Source organism: Xyrauchen texanus, chromosome 20 (assembly GCF_025860055.1).
Source record: "Xyrauchen texanus isolate HMW12.3.18 chromosome 20, RBS_HiC_50CHRs, whole genome shotgun sequence".
NCBI classification, from domain to species: Eukaryota; Metazoa; Chordata; class Actinopteri; order Cypriniformes; family Catostomidae; genus Xyrauchen; species Xyrauchen texanus.
The window spans coordinates 2,710,802-2,732,798 of NC_068295.1; the positions used below are offsets into that span (position 1 = coordinate 2,710,802).

At 40.0% G+C, this 21,997-nt stretch overlaps 1 protein-coding gene across 2 annotated transcripts in view; it reads left to right on the forward strand.

Annotated features, from left to right (window-relative positions):
* The window catches only part of LOC127660563 (AT-rich interactive domain-containing protein 4B-like), a 109,328-nt gene that overhangs the window by 61,775 nt on the left and 25,556 nt on the right, over positions 1–21,997 (forward strand). For both annotated transcript variants that reach the window (XM_052150890.1, XM_052150891.1), the window contains exons 8-16: positions 6,551–6,692; positions 10,426–10,505; positions 11,493–11,569; positions 14,006–14,157; positions 15,635–15,707; positions 17,523–17,617; positions 17,729–17,826; positions 19,822–20,038; positions 20,744–20,961. In XM_052150890.1, the coding sequence (XP_052006850.1) occupies positions 6,551–6,692; positions 10,426–10,505; positions 11,493–11,569; positions 14,006–14,157; positions 15,635–15,707; positions 17,523–17,617; positions 17,729–17,826; positions 19,822–20,038; positions 20,744–20,961 (1,152 nt within the window). The remainder of the gene's footprint in view (positions 1–6,550; positions 6,693–10,425; positions 10,506–11,492; positions 11,570–14,005; positions 14,158–15,634; positions 15,708–17,522; positions 17,618–17,728; positions 17,827–19,821; positions 20,039–20,743; positions 20,962–21,997) is intronic.

Sequence of the window (21,997 nt, forward strand, 5' to 3'; positions counted from 1 at the left end):
CTTTTTTCTGTAGCTTTGAAAATAAAAACTAAGCTGTTCGTTTTTGTTGTTGTTTCAAAAGCACAGTTGAAATACGCTGCTAAAGTAATATTGAAGACAACGTTTAATTAAAAAATAACAGTTGAATAAAGTAGCCTAAAAGCAATCATGTGTGTGTGCATTTTTAAATCGCATCTGATAATAAAAACACAGAGAAAAGTAATATTAAATAAATTAGAAGCATTTATAAGATAATATATAATAAAACAAATGAATTGGCTCTAGTTTTACTTACAATAACGAACGCAGAATTAAGGTTTAGTATTACAGAAATAGCCTATATTCGGAGAGACGATGAAAATCAACACCTTTTTGTCACGGTTTTTATCTTGTGTTGAAAATATCCTTTAAATTATATTCATAATTCATCAATAATCATCATGTGTTGTTCAATAATTTAAGTCAGTTTTACTCCGAGTAAAATGTCATCATTTTAGCCAATATATATATATACACTCACCTAGAACTTTATTAGGAACACCTGTACACCTACTTATTCATTTGATTATCTAATCAGCCAATCATGTGGCGGCAATGCACTGCATAAAATCACGCAAATATGGGTCAGGAGCTTCAGTTAATGTTCACATCAACCATCACAATAGGGAAAATTGTTGGCATGATTGTTGGTGCCAGACAGGCTGGTTTGACTGGTATAACTGCTGATCTCCTTGGATTTTCATGCACAACAGACACTATAGTCTCTAGAGTTTACTCAGAATGGTGCCAAAAACAAAAAACATACAGTCAGCGGCAGTTCTGTGGACAGAAACACATTGTTGATGAAAAAGGTCAACGGAGAATGGCCAGACAGGTTTGAGCTGACAGAAAGGCTACAGTAACTCAGATAACCACTCTGTACATTTGTAGTGTGCAGAATAGCATCTAAGAATGCAAACACATCGAACCTTGAGGCGAAGGGGCTACGACAGCAGAAGACCATATTGGGAACTATGTTATAGGACCATACTGTTCCTAATAAAGTTCTAGGTGAGTGTATAGGCGATGTCAGCAATCACTTGATAAAGTAGATGAAAATACTTTAATCAGAAATATACATAACATTATGAGAACACTATAGAATGTTGTGAATAATTTTTGCTTGCCCGTGTTTCAGCGCGCTGTTAGAAGAGCGCATCCACAACGGGAGTTACACTCTCTGACTATAGCACGTAACTGCATTTGCATCCTTTTGTGCAGTTGAAGTTGTAATGTTACGTTTATGTTGTGTATCTAGGATATCTGATTAATCTCATAGGATGCGTCATAGAAGGTGCTTCAGTTTACTGGTGTTCATTTATTCTTCAGCTTCACCTCATGCAGCTATTCTATTTCAGATGTTTCTTTTTCGATAACATTGATGCAGCATATGCCCTCCCCTCAAGTACTCGTTTTTTGAGACCTATCAATGATCGAAATAAGAAATTGACAAAAATGGCCATCCCTAGTACTAACCACTGCATACCAGGAACACCCCACAAGACCTGCCGTTTTGGAGATGCTCTGACCCAGTCGTCTAGCCATCACAGTTTGGCCCTTGTCAAAGTCGCTCAGATCCTTACGCTTGCCCATTTTCCAAGAACTGACTGTTCACATGCTGCCTAATATATCCCACCCCTCGACAGGTGCCATTGTAATGATATAATCAGTGTTATTCACTTCACCTGTCAGTGGTTTTAATGTTGTGGCTGATCAGTGTATATCTTGAATTTAGTATGGTTGTTGAGATATTTTGTACAAAAATATGCAAATAAACAGCAAACAAAAACTTAACTCCAGTTTGCTCCTGGGGGGATTGTCCCTGTAATAAGTGCACTCACTGTAAGTCACTTTGGATTAAAGCATCTGCCAAATGTATATGTAAATAATGACCGTTTTAATGCAAAAAAAACTTTATCAGTGGACCTAAGGGAAGATAATAAAACTATAAAAAGAGCATTTCATGACCCCTTTAAGTAGTTTTAATTTACTTAAGTAATACATTTGTGCGTTATCTTAAGTATGGAAATTGAGTCATCGGCCCGGGATTTTACATAGCAACTGACTGCGTTGTTTGTTGAGCCAAAAGTTGTTGAGCTGGGGTGTGGGGGGTGTTCGCTGACCTTTACTACATATCGCGGTGCTGTTTTGTGGTCCGTTCTGCATAACGTGGCGGCTCAATTTAGCTAATCTTGACCCGTTTCACGGCCGACCCACCGGCCCGCGCGGTTCTCCCGATGGCCAGTCCACCACTGGTCGGCCCAGGAAAAGGCCCAGTCCAGATTACCAGTCCAGCCCTGGTCTCAATAAAGCTCATTTGGTGTCTTTGGAGTGCAGGGTTTTAGAAAGAGGGCCGTAGCAAATCCACGGTTGTGCGGTTTTTCTTTTTTCTGGATCAGAGCTAGGGTTTGGAAACGAGAACTGCTTCTTATTGCGGTGACATCTTAGTTTATGGTGACATCAGTGGGATGCTGTCCACAAGCTGTGTCCCAGTGAAGTGTATTATAAGTGAAGATAAAGTAAAACTGGAGTCTATTAGATACAGTAATCACTGACTCACTGACATCTCGTAGAATTGTGTAGATAAACAGTCGACTAGAAAAATTAGCACTCATGCAAGCCTATATATTGAAGTAGGGAGGTTTGTTGCTGGTTCACGCTCTCTCCTCGTTGAAGCACCTCTCTTGTATTGTTGTTCGAGTGAGTAAGACTCCCTGTGTTTTATCATGTCATGTTTATTCGTGACACAGCCTTTTGATTGGCTCATTTAATGTTAACAAGGTTTGCTCTCCTTTGGCGGTGTATTAAAGCACTGGCTCATAATTGAGAGTGACTGTTGAGTCACGCTCCATATCGAACATTGGCAAGTGAAAAGCTCTTCAGCAAACGAAGCATAATTACCTGTTATCTTAATCTGAACTAACAGGAAGTGAAGAGAAGACACAGGACTATCTTCTGTTGTGAGGATATACAGCTCAACGCTGTGATACAGGTGGCACTTATCTTGTAAAATGAATCATTTGAATACTGTTCAGCTTTTATTTGACTCCGATGGGTGATCCAAACACAAGTGGTCAGGTGAGACAGACCGCTGTTCACATCTGACGTTAACGTGCATCACAAATGTGTCTCCTGTGACCACTTGTGAACTGATTTCAGCAAGGGAAGTGTCTTTGATTAGAATAATAATAATTCACCTTTTAAAAACGGGGTTCCCATGATCAATGAAAATCTGGGAATTTTAAGAGTGTGATTTTTAGGACAGAAAAAGTCATTGCAATTTATAAAATCTTTAAAATCATGGAAAAGTGTATTTGTGAGCAAGGAATACAGGCTGGTCAACTCTCTTGGGTTTCAGTGCTGATCTGCATCATGTGACCATGTTCCCACTTGTGCTGAAAGCCCGCTTTGATGGGCAGGGGCGAACTGGGAAGAGACATCGGCCCAGGATTTTACATAGAAACTGGTCCAAAAGTTGCTGGGGGGTGTCGCTGTCCTTTGCTGCATATCGCTGCCCCCTTCGGCATATTGCGGCACCATTTTGTGGGCTGTTCTGCATAACGCGGCGCCCCATTTCAGCTTATTGCGGCCCATTCGGCCCCGTTCCTGGTTCTCCCTATGGCCAGTCCGCCCCCTCTGATGGGGCACTTGTGGCAGGGATGCAGAGATATATTTTTGCCAGGTTGGCCACTCGTGGAAAATTGGCCTCGTGCTGCCTCCACCATTCCAGAGGGTTGGTCTCGCCATACCAGCTGGAGTTTTATAGCACTTTTCACAACACACATTGTTTCAAAGCAGCTTTACAGGAAATCATGCTGTAAAGCAGTCAATGGAAAGGAGGAGGCGAGAACCGGCTTGACGATACAAATAATAGTTTAATTTCAAACTCAAACAAAAGACAAACACACACATGACGGACATGTCCGTAAACTATCTCTCTTTCCGGCACAATCCTCCGCAGTCGACCTTTATCCCTCTCGGAGGCTTGATTAGCCTGCTAAGGGACCGGGTGTGTATGATCACGACCCAGCCCCGCCCTCCGTCCTGCCACACAAGTATTAACAGAAAATTAAACTGGTATATCTATAAAGTCTTAGGGCTGGATCTGTCCGTGATCCATGGATATGAATCCCGAGGTTGAGACAGAAAAACAAATAGAATAATATTAGTGTAGATGCCATTGTATTTTTGGCAGAGTTATAGATCATGATCACTGTTTCGGGTTCTGGCTGACCTAACTAAAGCAGACTAATTGTGAATTGGTGGATAAATTAGGCGTATGCATTTACATTTATGCATTTGGCAGACGCTTTTATCCAAAGCTACTTACAGTGCCGTTATTACAGGGACAATCCCCCCGGAGCAACCTGGAGTTAAATGCCTTACTCAAGGACACAATGGTGGTGGCTGTGGGGATCGAACCAGCGACCTTCTGATTAACAGTTATGCGCTTTAGCCCACTGCACCACCACCACTCCATGCCTGGCTAAATACAAAGGATACTTCGGTCAAGACTTAAACTGAGTGAGTGTGCCTGCGTCCCGAACAGTGTTAGGGAGATATTCAAATATTCAAGCATTCTCAACTTGATGTCCTTTTTGAGTTGGGTCTCATTATCCTGTGGCTTAAGAACCTACTCATTGAAAAGATGAAGCACAGACACACAGTATGAAACGCTCACATACTGTTCTCCAGTCAAGGCATCTGTGAACTCCACAAGAGGGCTCAATGCTTTGTTCACAGATTCAAGAACATCCATGTCCCGCCATGTTGGAGCTAAATGTCTGGTCTTATTGTCAGCTTGAAGGACTTGTGTTGGAGCTTTCTCCTGCTCTACAGCGCTTTCAATCATTTGTTGCTGATAGTCCCATCTGGTTGGAGTCTCAGTTTTGAGCTTATGAGCAGGCAAGCCTAGCTGTGCCTGAGCGATGGCCAGTTCACGCTGTCTTTTCCAAGTTTTTGAGAAGGCGCCCACGACTCTTATGCAGACCCCGACTGAGCGGTCAACTTGAGGCACATTTACACCTCTCTCTATGTAGATGTAAAAATCCCTAAAGCTTTGTGCTATCATCACTCCTGTGCGGTCTTCATGAAAGAAGGAAGTCTGCAGTAGAGACTGCACAATGTCCAGTCTACGATGAAGCGGATCGTTAAGCTCATATACGGCTGCATAGTTCAGTCTGTCCACAAATCAGTTGTTATTGCAAAGTATAAAACATTGCGAAGCTCCTCTTCAATTTTCCCTCGGCATTCTCTGTACAATTGCGGCTGGGAACATTTTGCGTCTCCATGTCAAATACCTTTGAAATACCTTTGTATATTCATATACAGGGATATATATATATATATACACAGGTACCTCTTACCCATAAAATCAACATAAAATAATTGTTTTTATGTGATAATGTGTATAGTTGAGTTTATAGGAATTTATAGTACAATCCCTTAAAATAATCGGCACTTTCTTGATATCTTAGTTGGGGGGTAGGGGTACTAACTTCATTGGGGTCATCAGGTGGGCACCCTGTTTCATTGATAAGCCCATGACACCTCCAAAGGGCTCAACAGCGACACCTGGCATCCCAGGTGCGACCCCCTACACTTTTACCCCTCTTGGTCATTTTGCCATTTTGCTTCGCTCAGCAGCCTCTGACAGCGACCTGACGGCTTGTCGGAAGGACTCCCAACCCCTTCAGTAACCTAGTTGTAGATGTAGCTACAAAACCTCTGCAATCAACCTCTACGGGGAACAACTGGGTTCGCCAGCCCCGTTGTACTGCCTTGGCTGGTAGGTCTGAGTACTTCAGCCTTTTTACTTTCATATGCTTCACCAACTGCAGTCTCCCATGGCACAGGGAATTTTGCGAGGTTGACCATAAGATCAGGCCCGGCCTGAGATTAGTTGTAAATATCTCAGGCGGAAAGATGAGCTTCTTGTCCAGATCAACCTGCATTTTCCAGTCCCGTGCAGCCTCCAGCAGGGTCGATACCCTTCCTGCAGTTGGCTTCACTGGAAGTTGTCCTGCTCTTATGAAGGTGGTGGTTTTTGAAAATCCAGGTATTGGGGTAGAGAGGTCATTGGTAGTAATTGGTGATAATGTGTATATCTAGATTAAGAATAGAATATGAAGAATTAAATCAGATGTTTTAAATAAAAACTGGAAAATTCTGCCCCCACATTTTGAATTTCAGGGGGATTTTTCTCACTTTTGGTGGCATTTTTGCCCCAAGCCCTTCTGTTCAGACCCTGCAACAAACCAAATCAAACCTTTCTTTTTACTTCTTAAACTTTCGCAAAAATAAGAACAGGACCAGTGTAATCTTGTAAAATGAGTGATAGTTATGGCGCTGTTATTAAAGAACAGATCTGCACGTAGTTATGTTTATCAGAGGTGATATTTCACTCTGAATTTATAAAAGTATTAATGCGTCATCAAGAGACATCTGTGTTATCTGATTTATTAGTGCTGCTTCATCACCTTTCAGTGTCTGTTGTTTATTTTGCATTAACACGTGAAATCTCTCTTCACAGTCGAGAGGAAGAGTCATCTTCATCATCCAGTGAGGAAGAGGAGGGTGATCAGCAACAGAACGAAGAACTTTACGGCAAGGTGGTGTGTGTGGAAGGAGTCATCACTAGTGACAAAAAGAAACCCACATGGTACCCTGCGCTGGTGAGTCACGACCGCTGGATGCAAAATACAAAAATGAGGCCTTTTTAAAGGTGAAGTGTGCCATTTCTGCACCACTAGTGGCACTAAACAGAAGATGCATGTTTCCCAAACACCTACCACGCCTTTTGCTCTGCACCGTCCAACATTGTTCACAAACAGAAAGTCCCAGACCCAAAGGACATAGATTAGAAATTGATATGGCAGGCTTTTTAAGGAAAATGTCTATTGTCCCTCAGTGCCACAAGCTATTCTAAATACTACTCTTATAATCTCTACTTTACATTTACATTTAAGCATTTGGCAGACGCTTTTATCCAAAGCGACTTACAGATGCCCTTATTACAGGGACAATCCCCCCGGAGCAACCTGGAGTTAAGTGTCTTACTCAAAGACACAATGGTGGTGGCTGTGGGGATCGAACCAGCGTCCTTCTGATTACCAGATTACCAGTTATGTGCTTAGACCACTACACCACCACCACACAATGCAACTTGAGTTTTACATTTTTTGCTCATTTTATTAGACTTACCAATTTTTGTTGGGCATGTTTGCACAAAAATACATAAAAAATGTAAAATTTGTTTTTTATATTGAAAATCAGTACTGGTTACCCAATGAAATATAATGAGGGCATGTGACATCAGAGTAGCATACTATCTTTATCATTACTTAATGCCCATCGTTTCACAAAAAACAAAACGTTTGCAGTATGCAGTGGATACACCACAATACAGCTAGAATAGAGTGCGGTTTGGGTTGCGGAAGTTAAAATCCCATTCATTTCCTCCATAGGCGGAACGACTAGTTACGCTACCTAATAAAGCATTAAATACAGACCCGCCGTTAGCACCGAGGTTGGTTATCATTGGCATATGCTTCTGTTGAAACCATCAGTCTTTGATCTTTGATCCTGAAAATCATATTGTAATAATGGAATTCCTGGTGAAAGAACTACACTACCCATGATCCTAAAGGGTAACAATCCACCAATCAGAGAACCGCAGACATCAAATCATGCCAAAAGAGTTCTGCAGCTCCGCCCACCCCCATGATGCACTGTGTATGGCGCAATTTCTTTACTTCAAATCAATCGATTTATATTTTGATATGTACAGGACTGGACTGGTAGTCTGGCATACCGGGCATTTTCCCAGTGGGCCGACGCACTTTGGGGCCATTCAGAGGCGGACTGGCCTTCGTGAGAACCGAGCTGGCCGGTGGGTCGTTCACGAAATGGGCCAAATGGGCCACGATAAGCTATAATGAGCCGCCGCATTATGCAGAATGGACCACCAACCCCCCACCCCGCTCAACTTTTGGGCCAGTTGCTATGTAAAATCCCGGGCCGATTTCACTTCCCAGTCCAGCCCTGGATATGTATATGTAAATATCATTCGATTACATAATTTGCAATGCATCAAGGGATTGTGCGTGAACTGACATCTCAGATAAAGCCATCAATATCCTCTTCATCTTTAAAACTTTGAGGTTATGCTAACTGTCTGCTCTCTCTTTGCATGAAATCCGACTGGTGTCCCTTGTTTACATGCAGTAGTTGATGATTCACAGTCACGGAAAATCAGACACTGTCCTTTTAAATTTGACTGTTAGCTCAATGTGACTCCGCCCCAGGAATGTTGTGCTGTGGAGCTCTCTGGTCTCTCCCAACGGATCTCAGCAGAATGACAGCATGGACAAATGAAAACAAAGCAAATTAATGGCTGTCGTTTTTCTGTGTAGTCTTCAGAGCTCAGGGGAGGCGTGTGCAACAGAGGTTTAATGACGATAAACCTGGTGCCAATCTGCCCTATTATACTGGAACATGTGAGGTCAAAGGTGACTTCTGATGTGGCACTTAGTAAATAAAAAAAGGAAACAGTCTTGAAACTCATCATTTCACAATGTTACATGAAATCAGAATGGGCCATGTCTTATAGATTTGGGGTCATCTACTGTATATACCAGTATACTCCTAAAAGTTGACAGTTTGAACAGATATACTTGTGTTAAATTTACAATCTTTTGATTTCTGTAAAGCAGTCCAAAATTATTGATGACTTATCTTGCACTGCAAATTTTGTCCTATAAAATGTTCTTTTGATTAAGAATGCCCCTCCCCCTAACAGTGCCCGGACACCTTTTCAATCACTTTGGTTCCAGAAGTATTTTTTTTAGGGTAGTCAATTTAACACATTATTTCAGTGTGATTAATTGTATAAATATAACACGTTACAAAAAATTAACACAATCATGTCCCCGGAGAATAATAAGGAAGATTCCTGAGCCATTCAAGCTTGAATTACCTCCTGTTTTCAGCAGGGGGCAGTAAGTGAAAATCCAGTTCAATATACACACACACACACACACACACACACAAGTTAGTGCCGTTCCTTGAATCTAAAAGGACGAGAGACGTTCCATGAGCACTGATGGTCTCCATCATCACTACCGACGCTTCACTGTGTGTGTATCGCTCCGCTTGTGTTCGTGCCGTTCTAAGCTAAAGTGTAAGAGCAGTGCAGATGTGTTTAGAGCCATCTGTCTCTTTACATTTCATTTTGTGACATTACATATTTTAGCCAGCAGGAGGAGGCAAAAGACCATTGTTGTGTGTAATATGAGCCAGTTGGTGACGTGAAGTGAGTCAGCGTCAGTCAGTGTTTTCATTCATCAGCACTCAGTGTTCGCTCGTATTACTACTGCACTACTAAAGCTAGTAAATAGCTTTAAACGGCTTTAGACTAACAACTTCAGCATTACGGCTCATCACAGCTGAGAGACACAACAGACTGATTAATTACACAAACTTATCAGACTTTCCACATTGGAGAGGACAAAATGGCGGAGGACATTTCGGTTTCTATAGTGGATGACTGCGAAATATGTAGGAATACCCCCGTTTGGATGGCTAGGTTTCCACTGAGAAAATAGGATGCATTTCACCAAAATGATATTATCTTCAGAAAGCTGACTAACACACTAAAGCATCATCAACAGGTGATCGCACATGCTGCATATCTCTCTCTCTCTCTCTCTTTCACACACACCCATACACACACACACACACACACACACACACACACACACGGATCCTTATTTCTCCAATAACATGTTAGAAACAGACAAGCTGTGATACAAGTAGTTCTGAAGTTATGTTTTAAGAGGTTTGGACGCATCATTTGTTTTGAACCAGCAACGGCAGATTCTGATCCGTTGCGTAAGAAAGTATTTCCATGCACAAATGCATTTTTTGTGACCGTACTCCCTTTTTCCTAATTATTATAAATGTACTTGTTCATTGAACTGTTGTATTTAAGCAATATCACACTCACAACTAGGTATAGGGTCTACATGCGATTAATTGCGAATAATATTATTCATTAATCAGAATATCATGTAATTAATTTAGATTTTTACAATGTAGCGAATGACAGCGCTATTTCTAAGATATCATTTCGGATCAATTTCCCTGCGGACACAAATTATGACGACTTTTGTGCTCCATACCACCTGCTTCAAATGAGCAATAGCAAGTAGCAAATTGTGGTTCACGGCTTTGACGTAAACTAAAGCTATTTAAAAAATAGTTTGGGTTTTAAAGCTGTATTTCAGATGGAAATAATGCTTGGTGCAACTATAAAGATTAATTTAATCTCAGACTATGTCTTGTTTTCTTTTACCATTGCTTCTCAGAGTCATGTGATCATCTTCATTCTCATTTTGTTTTGTAAAGGTCATCTCTCCAGACTGTCATGAAGATGTGACGCTGAAGAAAGACAACGTTTTTGTACGCTCCTTCAAAGATGGAAAATTGTGAGTAAAGTTATTTCAGACTTTATAGGAACAGAACAAGTCAAACTATGAACAAGTCTTGCCTGTAAACTTTGATATCGTCGTGGTCTTTGTAAAATGCCCATTTAGCATAAAAGTTACAAAAGCTACAAATGAAGAAGCACGTGATGTTTCTGTTAGGGAAGGGATGTAGCTACACGTCTCATATTAACCTTCCAAAAGCAATGTATACTGCCGCTGCTTACGGTGAAACGGGAGAATTGGTCTCATTCAAACACATGGGACACAAAACTGTATTTAATTTCTGTGGTTTTCAAACTGTGCACTTCTTTGTTCTCCAACATATGGTCACATTTTGAGTGATTATATCTAATGTTAAAGATATTAACATGTCAGCTTGTTCCTAAGCATATTTATGATAAGGGTTAATGCAAATAAAAAGATCAGATGCATGATTGCATTTCTCAGACTCATTTTATTTGAGTATTAAAGGCTTCTGATTAATGTTCTATCATCGGCAAACACTGCAGAAGTTGCCTGTAGAGCTGCGGTTATGTGTTCTTGTGTTGAACACGTGTGAGCACACTGAACTGCTCCACCTAGTGTCTGTTTTTAGATAGTAATGACATCATTGAGTCATGCAAATGTATAAATAAACACGTGCCATCATAACCATCATATGCTGTTACAAGCTATTCTAAATTAGACCTCTTAATTATTTGAGATTGCAGCAGCCCGAGAAAAACGATTTGGATGTCGTTGCATGAGATATCAAAATATCAAAGCAAGTGATATTTATTTTAAAGAATAGCACATTTTTTAAGTCAAAAAGTTCACAACAAAATATGTGATTCAAATGATTAAACGGATTTATAGGCAAAGGATTGTGAAACTTTGTGTTTGTCAGATCCACCTGCTGATGTAAGATGACTGTATACAGTATAAAAGTTCTGTTATTTAACAGTTATATGATGAGTCACTGCTCACAGGTTTCACGTTACATTACAGTTACACGGTTTTGCGAAAAGACATCAGAAAGCTGGATGAAGAGAAAGCTCCTAAAGCAGATGCAGGACTCAAACCAGGTGAGAGCACAATTGCCACTACATAAACAGTTGGTCGGTGCAAATTGACAAAGAAAAACGTTTTTGATACACAAGTATTCTGTTGAATTGTAAAAGTGTGTAACACTTAATAATAACAGTAATATCACCCCGGGAGTGGCGAGTTTGAATCCAGGGCGTGCTGAGTGACTCCAGCTAGGTCTCCTAAGCAACCAAATTGTCCCGGTTGCTAGGGAGGGTAGAGTCACACGGGGTAACCTCCTCGTGGTCGTGATTTTGGTTCTCGCTCTCAATGGGGCGTGTGTTTTGCATGGAATGCCTCCACATGCTGTGAGTCTCTGCGGTGTCATGCACAAAGTAGCCAAATACAACTCAGTTTTTCACAATTCCTGACATTTAATCGTAGATAACTTCCCCTGTATTAGATCAATTAGGATCACTACTTTAGTTTATGAATGTGAAATGTCAGAATAATAGTAGAGAGAATGATTTATTTCAGCTTTTATTTCTTTCATCACATTCCCAGTGGGTCATAAGTTTACATACACTTGTTAGTATTTGGTAGCATTGCCTTTAAATTCTTTAATTTGGGTCAAATGTTTTGGGGGATCCTTCCACAAGCTTCTCACAATAAGTTGCTGGAATTTTGTCCCATTCCTCCAGACAGAACTGGAGTAACTGAGTCAGATTTGTTGGCCTCCTTGCTCGCACATGAGGTCAGGGCTTTGTGATGCCACTCCAATATCTTGACTTTGTTGTCCTTAAGCCATTTTGCCACAACTTTGGAGGTTTGCTTGGGGTCATTGTCCATTTGGAAGATCCATTTACGACCGAGCTTTAACTTCCTGGCTGATGTCTTGAGACCAGAGGACATATATCTTTGTCCCCATGTGCACTTGCAAACTGTATTCTGGCTTTTTTATGGTGGTTTTGGAGCAGTGGCTTCTTCCTTGCTGAGCAGCCTTTCAGGTTATGTCAATATAGGACTCGTTTTGCTGTGGATATAGATACTCGTCTACCTGCTTCCTCCAGCATCTTCACAAGGTCCTTTGCTGTTGTTCTGGGATTGATTTGCACTTTTCACACCAAACTACATTCATCTCTAGGAGACAGAATGCATATCTTCCTGAGCGGTATGATGCTGTGTGATCACATGGTGTTTATACTTGCGTACTATTGTTTGTACAAATGAACGTGGTGCCTTCAGACATTTGGGAATTGCTCCCAAGGATGAACCAGACTTGTGGAGGTCCACAATTTTCTTTCTGTGGACTTTGCTATTTCTTTTGATTTTTATGATGTCAAGCAAAGAGGCACTGAGTTTGAAGATAGGCCTTAAAATACATCCACAGGTACACCTTCAATCAGAAGCTTATTGTCTAAAGGCTTCACATAATTTTCTGGTATTTTCCGAGCTGCTTAAAGGCACAGTTAACTCAGTGTATGTAAACTTCTGACCCACTGGAATTGTGATTATAGTCAATTAAAAGTGAAACAATCGGTCTGTAAACAGTAGTTGGAATAATGACTCATGTCATGCACAAAGTAGATGTCCTAAACGACTTGCCAAAACTATAGTTTGCTAATATTAAATCTGTAGCGTGGTTAGAAAATTTGTTTTAATGACTTCAACCTAAGTGCATGTACGGTCTTCAACCATATACAATGTTATTTTTATTATTATTATTATTATTTTGACTGTTTTCTGATAGTTTCATACTTTTTAGACTAGCTGTCTTTTAACATTTTCCTGCTTTTTTTCCTTTGCTGATCACATGCATTAAAAATTAAGATTTTAACAGCTCCAATAATACACAAGTTTTAACAGAAGAATGAATGTAAGTGCTTTTATAAAATTGTAAGCTTCACATTTCTGCCTTTAAACCCCCCAAAAATTGGCCCCATTGATGTAATCAACATTACATCACAAATACTGTTAATTAAGCTTAACTTGTATTGACCTGGAATATTCCTTTAAGTAGCATAATATATAAAGTAACTTGTTATTACGCAACACTCTGGAATACATAATTTTGATTGCAAAACCATAAAATTGATAGTTGTCCATGGCAAACGATTTCCTACAGTCTCTCATATTACTCCACAATCTTTCTTAACACATCACAAAATAATTTCAACTCAAATACATTTTTCATGATGTGTACATTTATTTTTTGTTAAGCAGCCTTGTAAAAAGTCGCACATTATACTTTTAAACTTTGGTTTGGGTGATTTTGTCATTCCTGTGCCACGTGAATTACACTCCGACATATGTCAATAAAACCGATAAATCTTGACCAAATCTCACACTAATGGTTGAGTCATTGTTGGTATGTCAGGCTAGTTGGGATTCTCAAACAAACAGGAATGTTTTAATATTGACATAGAGTCACGGTGTTCTACGAATGGCTTATGTATTGTGAATGTGACCCCTGCCCCTGTGTGTGTGTTTAACAGCGTTAGATGCAGCGTGGGAGTTCCAGCGCATTGGTACCGTGCCCAACACATGGAGGACTGAGGTGAAGGACGAAAGCTCCGGCAGTGAGGAAGATGATGATGAAGAAGAGGAGGAAGAACAGGAGGAAGAGGGCAGCAGTGAGGAGGAAGAGGTGACAAAAGCATCACAGCAAAGGGACTGAATGTGTGGGGCAGAACAATGCCACATTTCATGACATTACTGTAACACTCTAGTATTTATGTACACTTTTTAGCAGTTGTAATATGCAGACCTTTTTTCTCATTTTGGGACAAAATCTGAGCAAATCTGGCACTTTTCCACTGCACGTTACGGTTCGACTCGCCTCAACTCGACTCTCTTTACTTTTCTGAGCTTGCATTTCCAGTGCAGTTTAGTGCCGCCTCAACGTGAGTGGGATTATATAGGCTGATCGTCATAGTTGCGCCGCCTCTACTGCCGTGAAATCATATTAAACACGACACAAACTAACCAAAACAATAACACAACCACTAGCTGTTAGCTACTAGCTCATCATGCTGCATGAAGCAATTGTTGCATGGTGATTTTACACAAGTGTATCAGTTAAATTGTGCTGGTTGTTTTATAAGCTTTGCAGTAGCTAATCAACTAAATAAAGTGAAGCTTTCAAGCAGAATATAGAGTTAACGTAACAAAACGTCTCATCCTCCATCGTGGCTGAGTCCAGGGCACTCTCCCTCCCATTGCTCGCCGGTTTAGATGGCATCCATTTGGTCGAACCACTTCCACTTTTCCTTGATGGTTCTATGTTGGTAGGTCCGGTGGTAGCCGTGTGCGTCCAACAGCTGAGACACTTCCTGAAAGACTTTTTCGTTTCGCTCATCGCGAACGAGTGGACCGTCTGCACCTCGTTTATTGACCATGGCGTGGTTTTGCGCACAGCCATTTCTTTTTACAATTCGACAGTCACGAACAAATGATACTGCTATCGCTGTTGCTAACTTTAAAACTAGCGGGTTGATGTCGCATGTCGGAAATCCAGTGAAGCCGGTAGTGACGATTCTCTCTGACCAATCAGTGATCTGCAGGATTTTGACGTCACATTTAGTATCGGCTCGGCTCGCTTGGAACCTCGACCGAGGTGGTACTAAAAAAAGAATCCGGTACCAGTTACTATCCACAGTGGAAAAAAGCGGAGTCGAGTTTATTCGAGTTGTCATGGAAAAGCCCCATTTAAGGGTCTAAGACTGAGCCTTGGTTTACTGATGATCAAAATGGCAATAAAGTCATTTCGAAACACAGTTCTCAGCATGTTTTGTATGTGTAGCTGACATAAAGAATTTGACATGCAGTTGATCCACCTGAAATAAGCATTTGATGTTAATCGTAATTACAACATAAAGGAAAATAATCTGCAATTGCTATTTATGTCATCCTTGTATATCATGTATTTATGTGTGCATTCATACTGTTTCTTGCACTTCAAATAATAAAGAAGCAGGTCATCTAAACACACTGTACTGAAGTGAAGCAAACCACTGGAGAGATGTGCTGGCTCGTGCTATGCATGCTTATACGCAGATTCTAAAACAAGGCGTTTATGAGCCTTGTCTGACACGAACCACACTGTGTTTTATTCCTGTGTGCAGGAGGAGGTGGAGCCGTTCCCAGAGGAGAGAGAAAACTTCCTGCAACAGCTTTACAAATTTATGGAGGATAGAGGTGAGACCACAACTCATTTCTGTAGTAATGTATTTGTGCTGAATGTGCTGAAAGTGAGTCATAGAAACACAGCTTGATGGATCATGAATTAAGAGTCACTGTTGGGGGTAGTAGGTTACATAATTAGACTTAATTTAATTTTTTGGAAGTTACAAGCAATCTCACAGTGGGCCACATAAAGTCCAGTCTACCCACTTAAACCGGAAGAAACTGTCTCAATTCAGTTTGTTTTTCATGTGCCGTTTAGGGGCTGGTTGATAACATGTTAACCGGTTAATACCCAATCGCCCGCACGCGGGAGTGACGTCACTCTGTTTACATTTAATATATAATTTACCGTCTATAAATGTAATTAATGTTAACAAATTATACATCTTGTCAAAGGTCTAAGGGTTCAACATTGATATCTGATCTCTGTTTCTCGATAGCAATCCTCCAGAAACAGTGATTGAGTTATTTGTGCAGGAGTACAAATGAAAACATGCAATATCAAAACGGGACTTCATACCTTTATTATGAAAACACGATCGGCAGATGAATCCAGTTCAACACACTTGGGTCAATCGTCCATGACAAGCGTTCAATGAAAAACATCCAATAGCACTTTTTGTCCATAAAAGTGATGAATCTGAGAACTATTGATATATTCTCCATTGTTTACATGAGATCTCTCCTGAAAGAATTACCCTTTGTCATCGTTCTTCAACAAACTATTCAATCTGAGCAGCATTCATGTTGTAAAACTGTATATGATCTTATATATTAGAGTCTCATAAACAAAACGAGCCCGTCTCCAAAGTCTGTTTTTAAAAATGCGGCGTAGTTTCATTCATAATAGTCAAGAAGTGCCGTCAGATTTAGTGTCGTCTTGAGAGGCGAAGCCTTAATTTTACTCTGTACGCTTCCAGAGATTTTTATAGAGAAAAAAGCTTCAGGAACCTCATTTATTATTCGATCATCTTCTAATTTGAAACGTAACTTCTTTAGACTCGTGGCTTTGAGAACGTTGTATTTCTGGGTTGTCTTGGCACTTTTAATATTGCTTTATTAGATTAGAAAAACATGTAGAGTGGTGGTGGCGGCGTAGTGGGCTAAAGCACATATCTGGTAATCAGACGTTTGCTGGTTTGATCCCCACAGTCACCACCATTGTGTCCTTGAGCAAGACACTTAACTCCAGGTTGCTCCGGGGGAATTGTCCCTGTAATAAAGGCACTGTAAGTCCCTTTGGATAAAAGCATCTGCCAAATGCATAAAATGTAAATGTTCAGCACAAAATATATTCCATTATTATAAACTTCAGCTTCTCTAACTTTAAAAAATAAAAACATATATTAATGTATCAAAGTGTGGTCTTTCAAAAGATACTACAACTGTGTCCATACCCCAAAGGGTCCCGTAAATACAACCATTTAATTTCAGGTATGTCATTTTCATGGTTTGTGCTCAAAAAGGGGGCGCAAATCAACAGGTTAATAGACCTTCTTGGAAAAAATCTAATCGTAATTTTGCTTGTTTTTGTGGTTTACGGTGAGGTATATTCGCCACATGAAGTTCTGGAGAAAAATATAATTAACGCAAAAGCGTTTTCTTTGGCAGATGATTTGATTTGAATCACTCATGTCACTTACATCGGCAAGGGACAGATAAGCATTCAATTTAAATCATGTATTAATGATGTTGCAGTTCCTAATGAAGTTACCGGCCACTGATGAGTAAAATGTTTTTTAGTAAGCCTATTTTTACTTGCATTTAGTGTTTGGCGACAGTCAAGAACAGTTCACTAACTAGTCTCCACCTTCTCTTTCTTTTCAGGAACGCCTATAAATAAAAAGCCTGTGCTGGGATACAAGAATCTGAATCTTTTTAAACTCTACAGGCTGGTGCATAAGCTCGGTGGATTTGACAATGTGAGTAATTGTCTGTTACCACCCTGCAGAGCTTAATACCTGCAAAATTGCTTTTCTTTCTGGATTACCTTTCACTGAGTGAATAAGGCGTGTTCCCTCCTTGTGTCTCAGATTGAGAGCGGATCCGTGTGGAAACAGGTGTATCAGGATCTGGGCATCCCCGTGCTGAACTCTGCTGCTGGATACAATGTCAAATGTGCCTACAGAAAGTATGTGTATCATTCATAATCCCCTAATAAATTAGACAGGATGACAATGCCAGCAAACCATGTGTTAGAATCGATATTCCCAGTAGAGATGGGCACGAGCACTCGAGTTCCCGAGGACTCGGAAGTGACAGCAATGAAAATGCTTGATGTGACTTTTCACTGAATTCGAAATTCAGTGACAACTATACAGAAAGTATCAAAGAGGAGCCTTTTGTCATTTTGAGATTGATTAGGTTGTCATTTTCAGCGGGACCTTGATGGTCAACAGAGACGTCTCCTAGCAACCGAACTGATAAACGATGCTGCAACACTAACGTTTGTTCTACAGGTTTACGATAATCAAAAGAACGTGTAATCCACCGTGTTTTGAACGGTCTCTGCGCACATTTGCTAAACGGGTTTTATTGTTATAAAATGTAGAAACTTTGACTCAATGTATATTATTTAATAAAAGTGAAGGTTTATTTGTGTCACACACCTGCATTTCAGCAAAATCAGAGCTGAAGATTTCCACACTAGTCGTAAGTCCAACATAAAGTGGCGTTCCATTGCAGTTTTCCCAGTATGAAGTGTAAAATTCCAAGTTAAATGGGAGGAAGCATGAATCATCACAGCAACAAACTCCAACAGAGCACAGCGTGACTTTCTGTCCGGGGTAGAGACGGCGCTCTACACTCATAATCTTTCTTTCAAACATCTAGATGGAGCGCAGCTGAATGTAACAGAACACAGGGTCTTCAAAACTATTTTCAAACATGATGATTATGGCATCACGGAAACCACGGTTTGCAGATACACGGTTCAGAAACAGTGTTGCGCACTTACTAAGCTTATTACAATAACATGAAGGAAGAACAGAGATGCTCGTTCTGAGCATTGTTTCATTGAATTGACCAGTGAGTCTTCACATAATGACTAAATATGATGCATTATACCCTCTTTTGTACTTATTTTAACAGACTATATTATAACAGCCTATGTTAATGAATAATTATTCAATTTGGCATATACATAGAGAAGAGTCTCGACATCTACCATGCCAAATATGAGGTGTTTATCTTAAACCCTCTAGCGCCACCAATGGCTCAAAGTTGCACTTGCATTTCTGCTCCTAATCTGATAGATACACGATAAGCCTTGTGGAATAGAACCATATACTGTAATAAAAAGTTGTGAAATTTGGCACTCTCATAAGGACGAGTCTCGACATCTACCATGCCAAATATGAGGTGTTTATCTTAAACCCTCTAGCGCCACCAACAGCTCAAAGTTGCATTTGCATGCAACTCAGAAGCTGATAAACCTTATGGAATAGAATATATAGTAAAAAGTTGTGATATTTGGTACACTCATAGGGAGGAGTCTCAATATTATATTCCATGCCAAATTTGGGCCATTTAGCTCAAACACTTTAGCACCACCAACAGCTCAATGTTGCACTTGTGTGTTCTCTTATAAGCTTATAAATAACTTGTTGTCTATGCCCATATGGTAAAAAGTTGTGAAATGTTTCACACTGATTTGGCAAACTCTCAACATTCCTAATTGCAATTTTGGGGTCTCTATCTCAAAGCATGTATCGTCACCAACAGTTCAAAGTTTTATGTACCTTTTAGCTTTTAACTTTTCAAATGGCCTAGAAACAAAATGGCTCATCCCAAGTTCCTTCCAATCCATGTTCATATTGTGCATCTGCCATTAAAAAGGTTTAATGTAATGTACAACGAACTCCGCTTTTGTCTGATCTTCATCTTAAGACCATACATTTCCAAAGTGATTAATAGCTGTTTGATAAACCAAACCATATGTGTGTAACTCAAATTTGACAGCTAGGTAGTCCAGCAGAAATTGAACCTGTCTCTTCGCAACTGAACGACATGAAACTACATTAGCTAGGTAATATTGACTTTGGGCACATAAGCAGATTATTGGCCGTGCTACCCATTGATGAAAATGTAAAAACAAATCTGGCTAATAATCGTTATCTTCACACAGGTACATGTATGGCTTTGAGGACTACTGCACTTCCACGGGAATCACATTCCGCATGGATTTGCCATATAAGACCGGTGAGAAGACGGGCTCTAAGACTGAGGTGAATGCAGAGGTAACAGCCAGCGGTGGTGACAGTATCTCTTTAAGCACAGCCATCACAGAAGACCAGAAACCCCTCAAAGAACCTGAAACCTCCAACACACAGCATGCGGTCAAGGTACTAGAACATCATCTCAAGACACATTCGCAATGGCACACTACCAAACTACTTATACCACTTTTACAAATATTTTCCGTATGCAATGCACAACTTGACCTTTCGTTTCCAGTGTGATAAATGAACTGACAGCAATATCAGCTGCGATTATTAAAATAATTGAATGGTAACAATTTACATTGAGTTTTTATTCGTTAACATTAGTCAATGCATTAACTGTCTTAGCTATTTTAGCTATATATACAGTTAGTTGATGTTAACTCTTGCATTAACTAATGTTAAATACAACCTTTATATAATGTGTTACCAATTTAATTATTTATTTGCTCAAACTGCTAAAAGTTAAAAAAAAGTTTTACTTAAAATTGGATGAAAATGCTTCTCGCTGATTTAAATATACCACATAAGGTCATGTGGCAATACTGTGGCATACTACTGTTTGCATAATGCATTTTCTTTAATCTACGGAGAATAGAGTAAACTAGTATTCTATTACAAGCATACTGTCTTGTTTGTCTTTGCATATTTTGTCTCTTTTTTTCCTCATGCATATTTATAAGATAATCATGCTTTTTCTCCCACACAAGCTGGTTTAGCAAGATCAATGATGCAATTACAAATGTAGCTAAATCATAGATGTATTAGGGGCAAGTAATATTATTAGCAAGTGTGTATCAGTGAGGTTAACGTGTTCATTCTTGTCAGGAGGAGAAGACCGAAGCTACAGCACAATGTGAAGGTAAAGTGGACATCAACAGTGTAGATGAGGAAGACGATAACCACGCCGATGAAGACGAGAATTATACGAACGAAGATGCCCAAAAACCAATGGCCAAAGAGAGCGACCTACCTGCGGAGAGTACGCCGACAGAGAACGTGAAGGAGGAACCGCGTGAAGAACCGGACAACAAAGATCTGTCAGGGTAGGTCGACCCTGATTCAGCAGGCTTCATTTCCTCTCTAACAGTGCATGGCTCTGTGGATCTTGACAGGAGATTATCATGAGAGACCATGTGAGATGTACTTGTTGCAACGCAACAATCTTATTTTGTGCTATATCAATACTTCCAACTATTTTGCATGGAGCAGAGCTGACAGCAGATGAGCAGAGAAAGTGTGTGACAGGGATTCGTTCATGACAGTTGACCATTGACGTTTCACAATAGTGACAAAATAATAAGAATTTGTGTATTTGACTCCTATTCTGAATCCTGATCGTTACCGTGTTTTAAAAAAAAAAGTGTACATGTAACAAAACCTTTGTGAGCAACACAAACAGTTCTATTACAATAAAATAATTTCCAGGACAAATAATAATTTTCTAGGACATTTAGGTATTTTTCTAATTTTCCATGACATTTCCATAACTGGAAAACTATAATGCAAAATTCCAGGACGTGTGGGAACCCTTAACAGTTCACCCAAAATGGAACATTGTGTGACCATTTACTTACCCTCATGTCGTTTCAACCCTATGAGACTTTCTTTAACACAAGATATTTAGAAGAATGTATGAGCTGTTTTTTCCCCCCATTCAATGCAAGTCAATGGGGATCAAAACTTTTAAGCTCCAAAAAGACATAAAGGTAGCATAAAAGTAATGGAGTGGTGGTGGCGTAGTGGGCTAAAGCACCTAACTTGTAATCAGAAGGTTGCTGGTTCGATCCCCACAGCCACCACCATTGTGTCCTTGAGTAAGGCACTTTACTCCAGGTTGCTCCGGGGGGATTGTCCCTGTAATAAGGGCACTGTAAGTCACTTGTAAAAGTGAAAATTAATGCACACAAATTGAGTGGTCCACTTCTTCTGAATCGATACAATCTTTTCTTTCATAAAAACATACCAAAGCTGAAGTCCTTATTTACATTAATCTTCACAACTGCCCTAGCTCTCCTTTTAAAATAAGTTTTAAAGTTAAAAGAAACGCAAGTTATTATTCATGCAGCAATCTATGGCAGG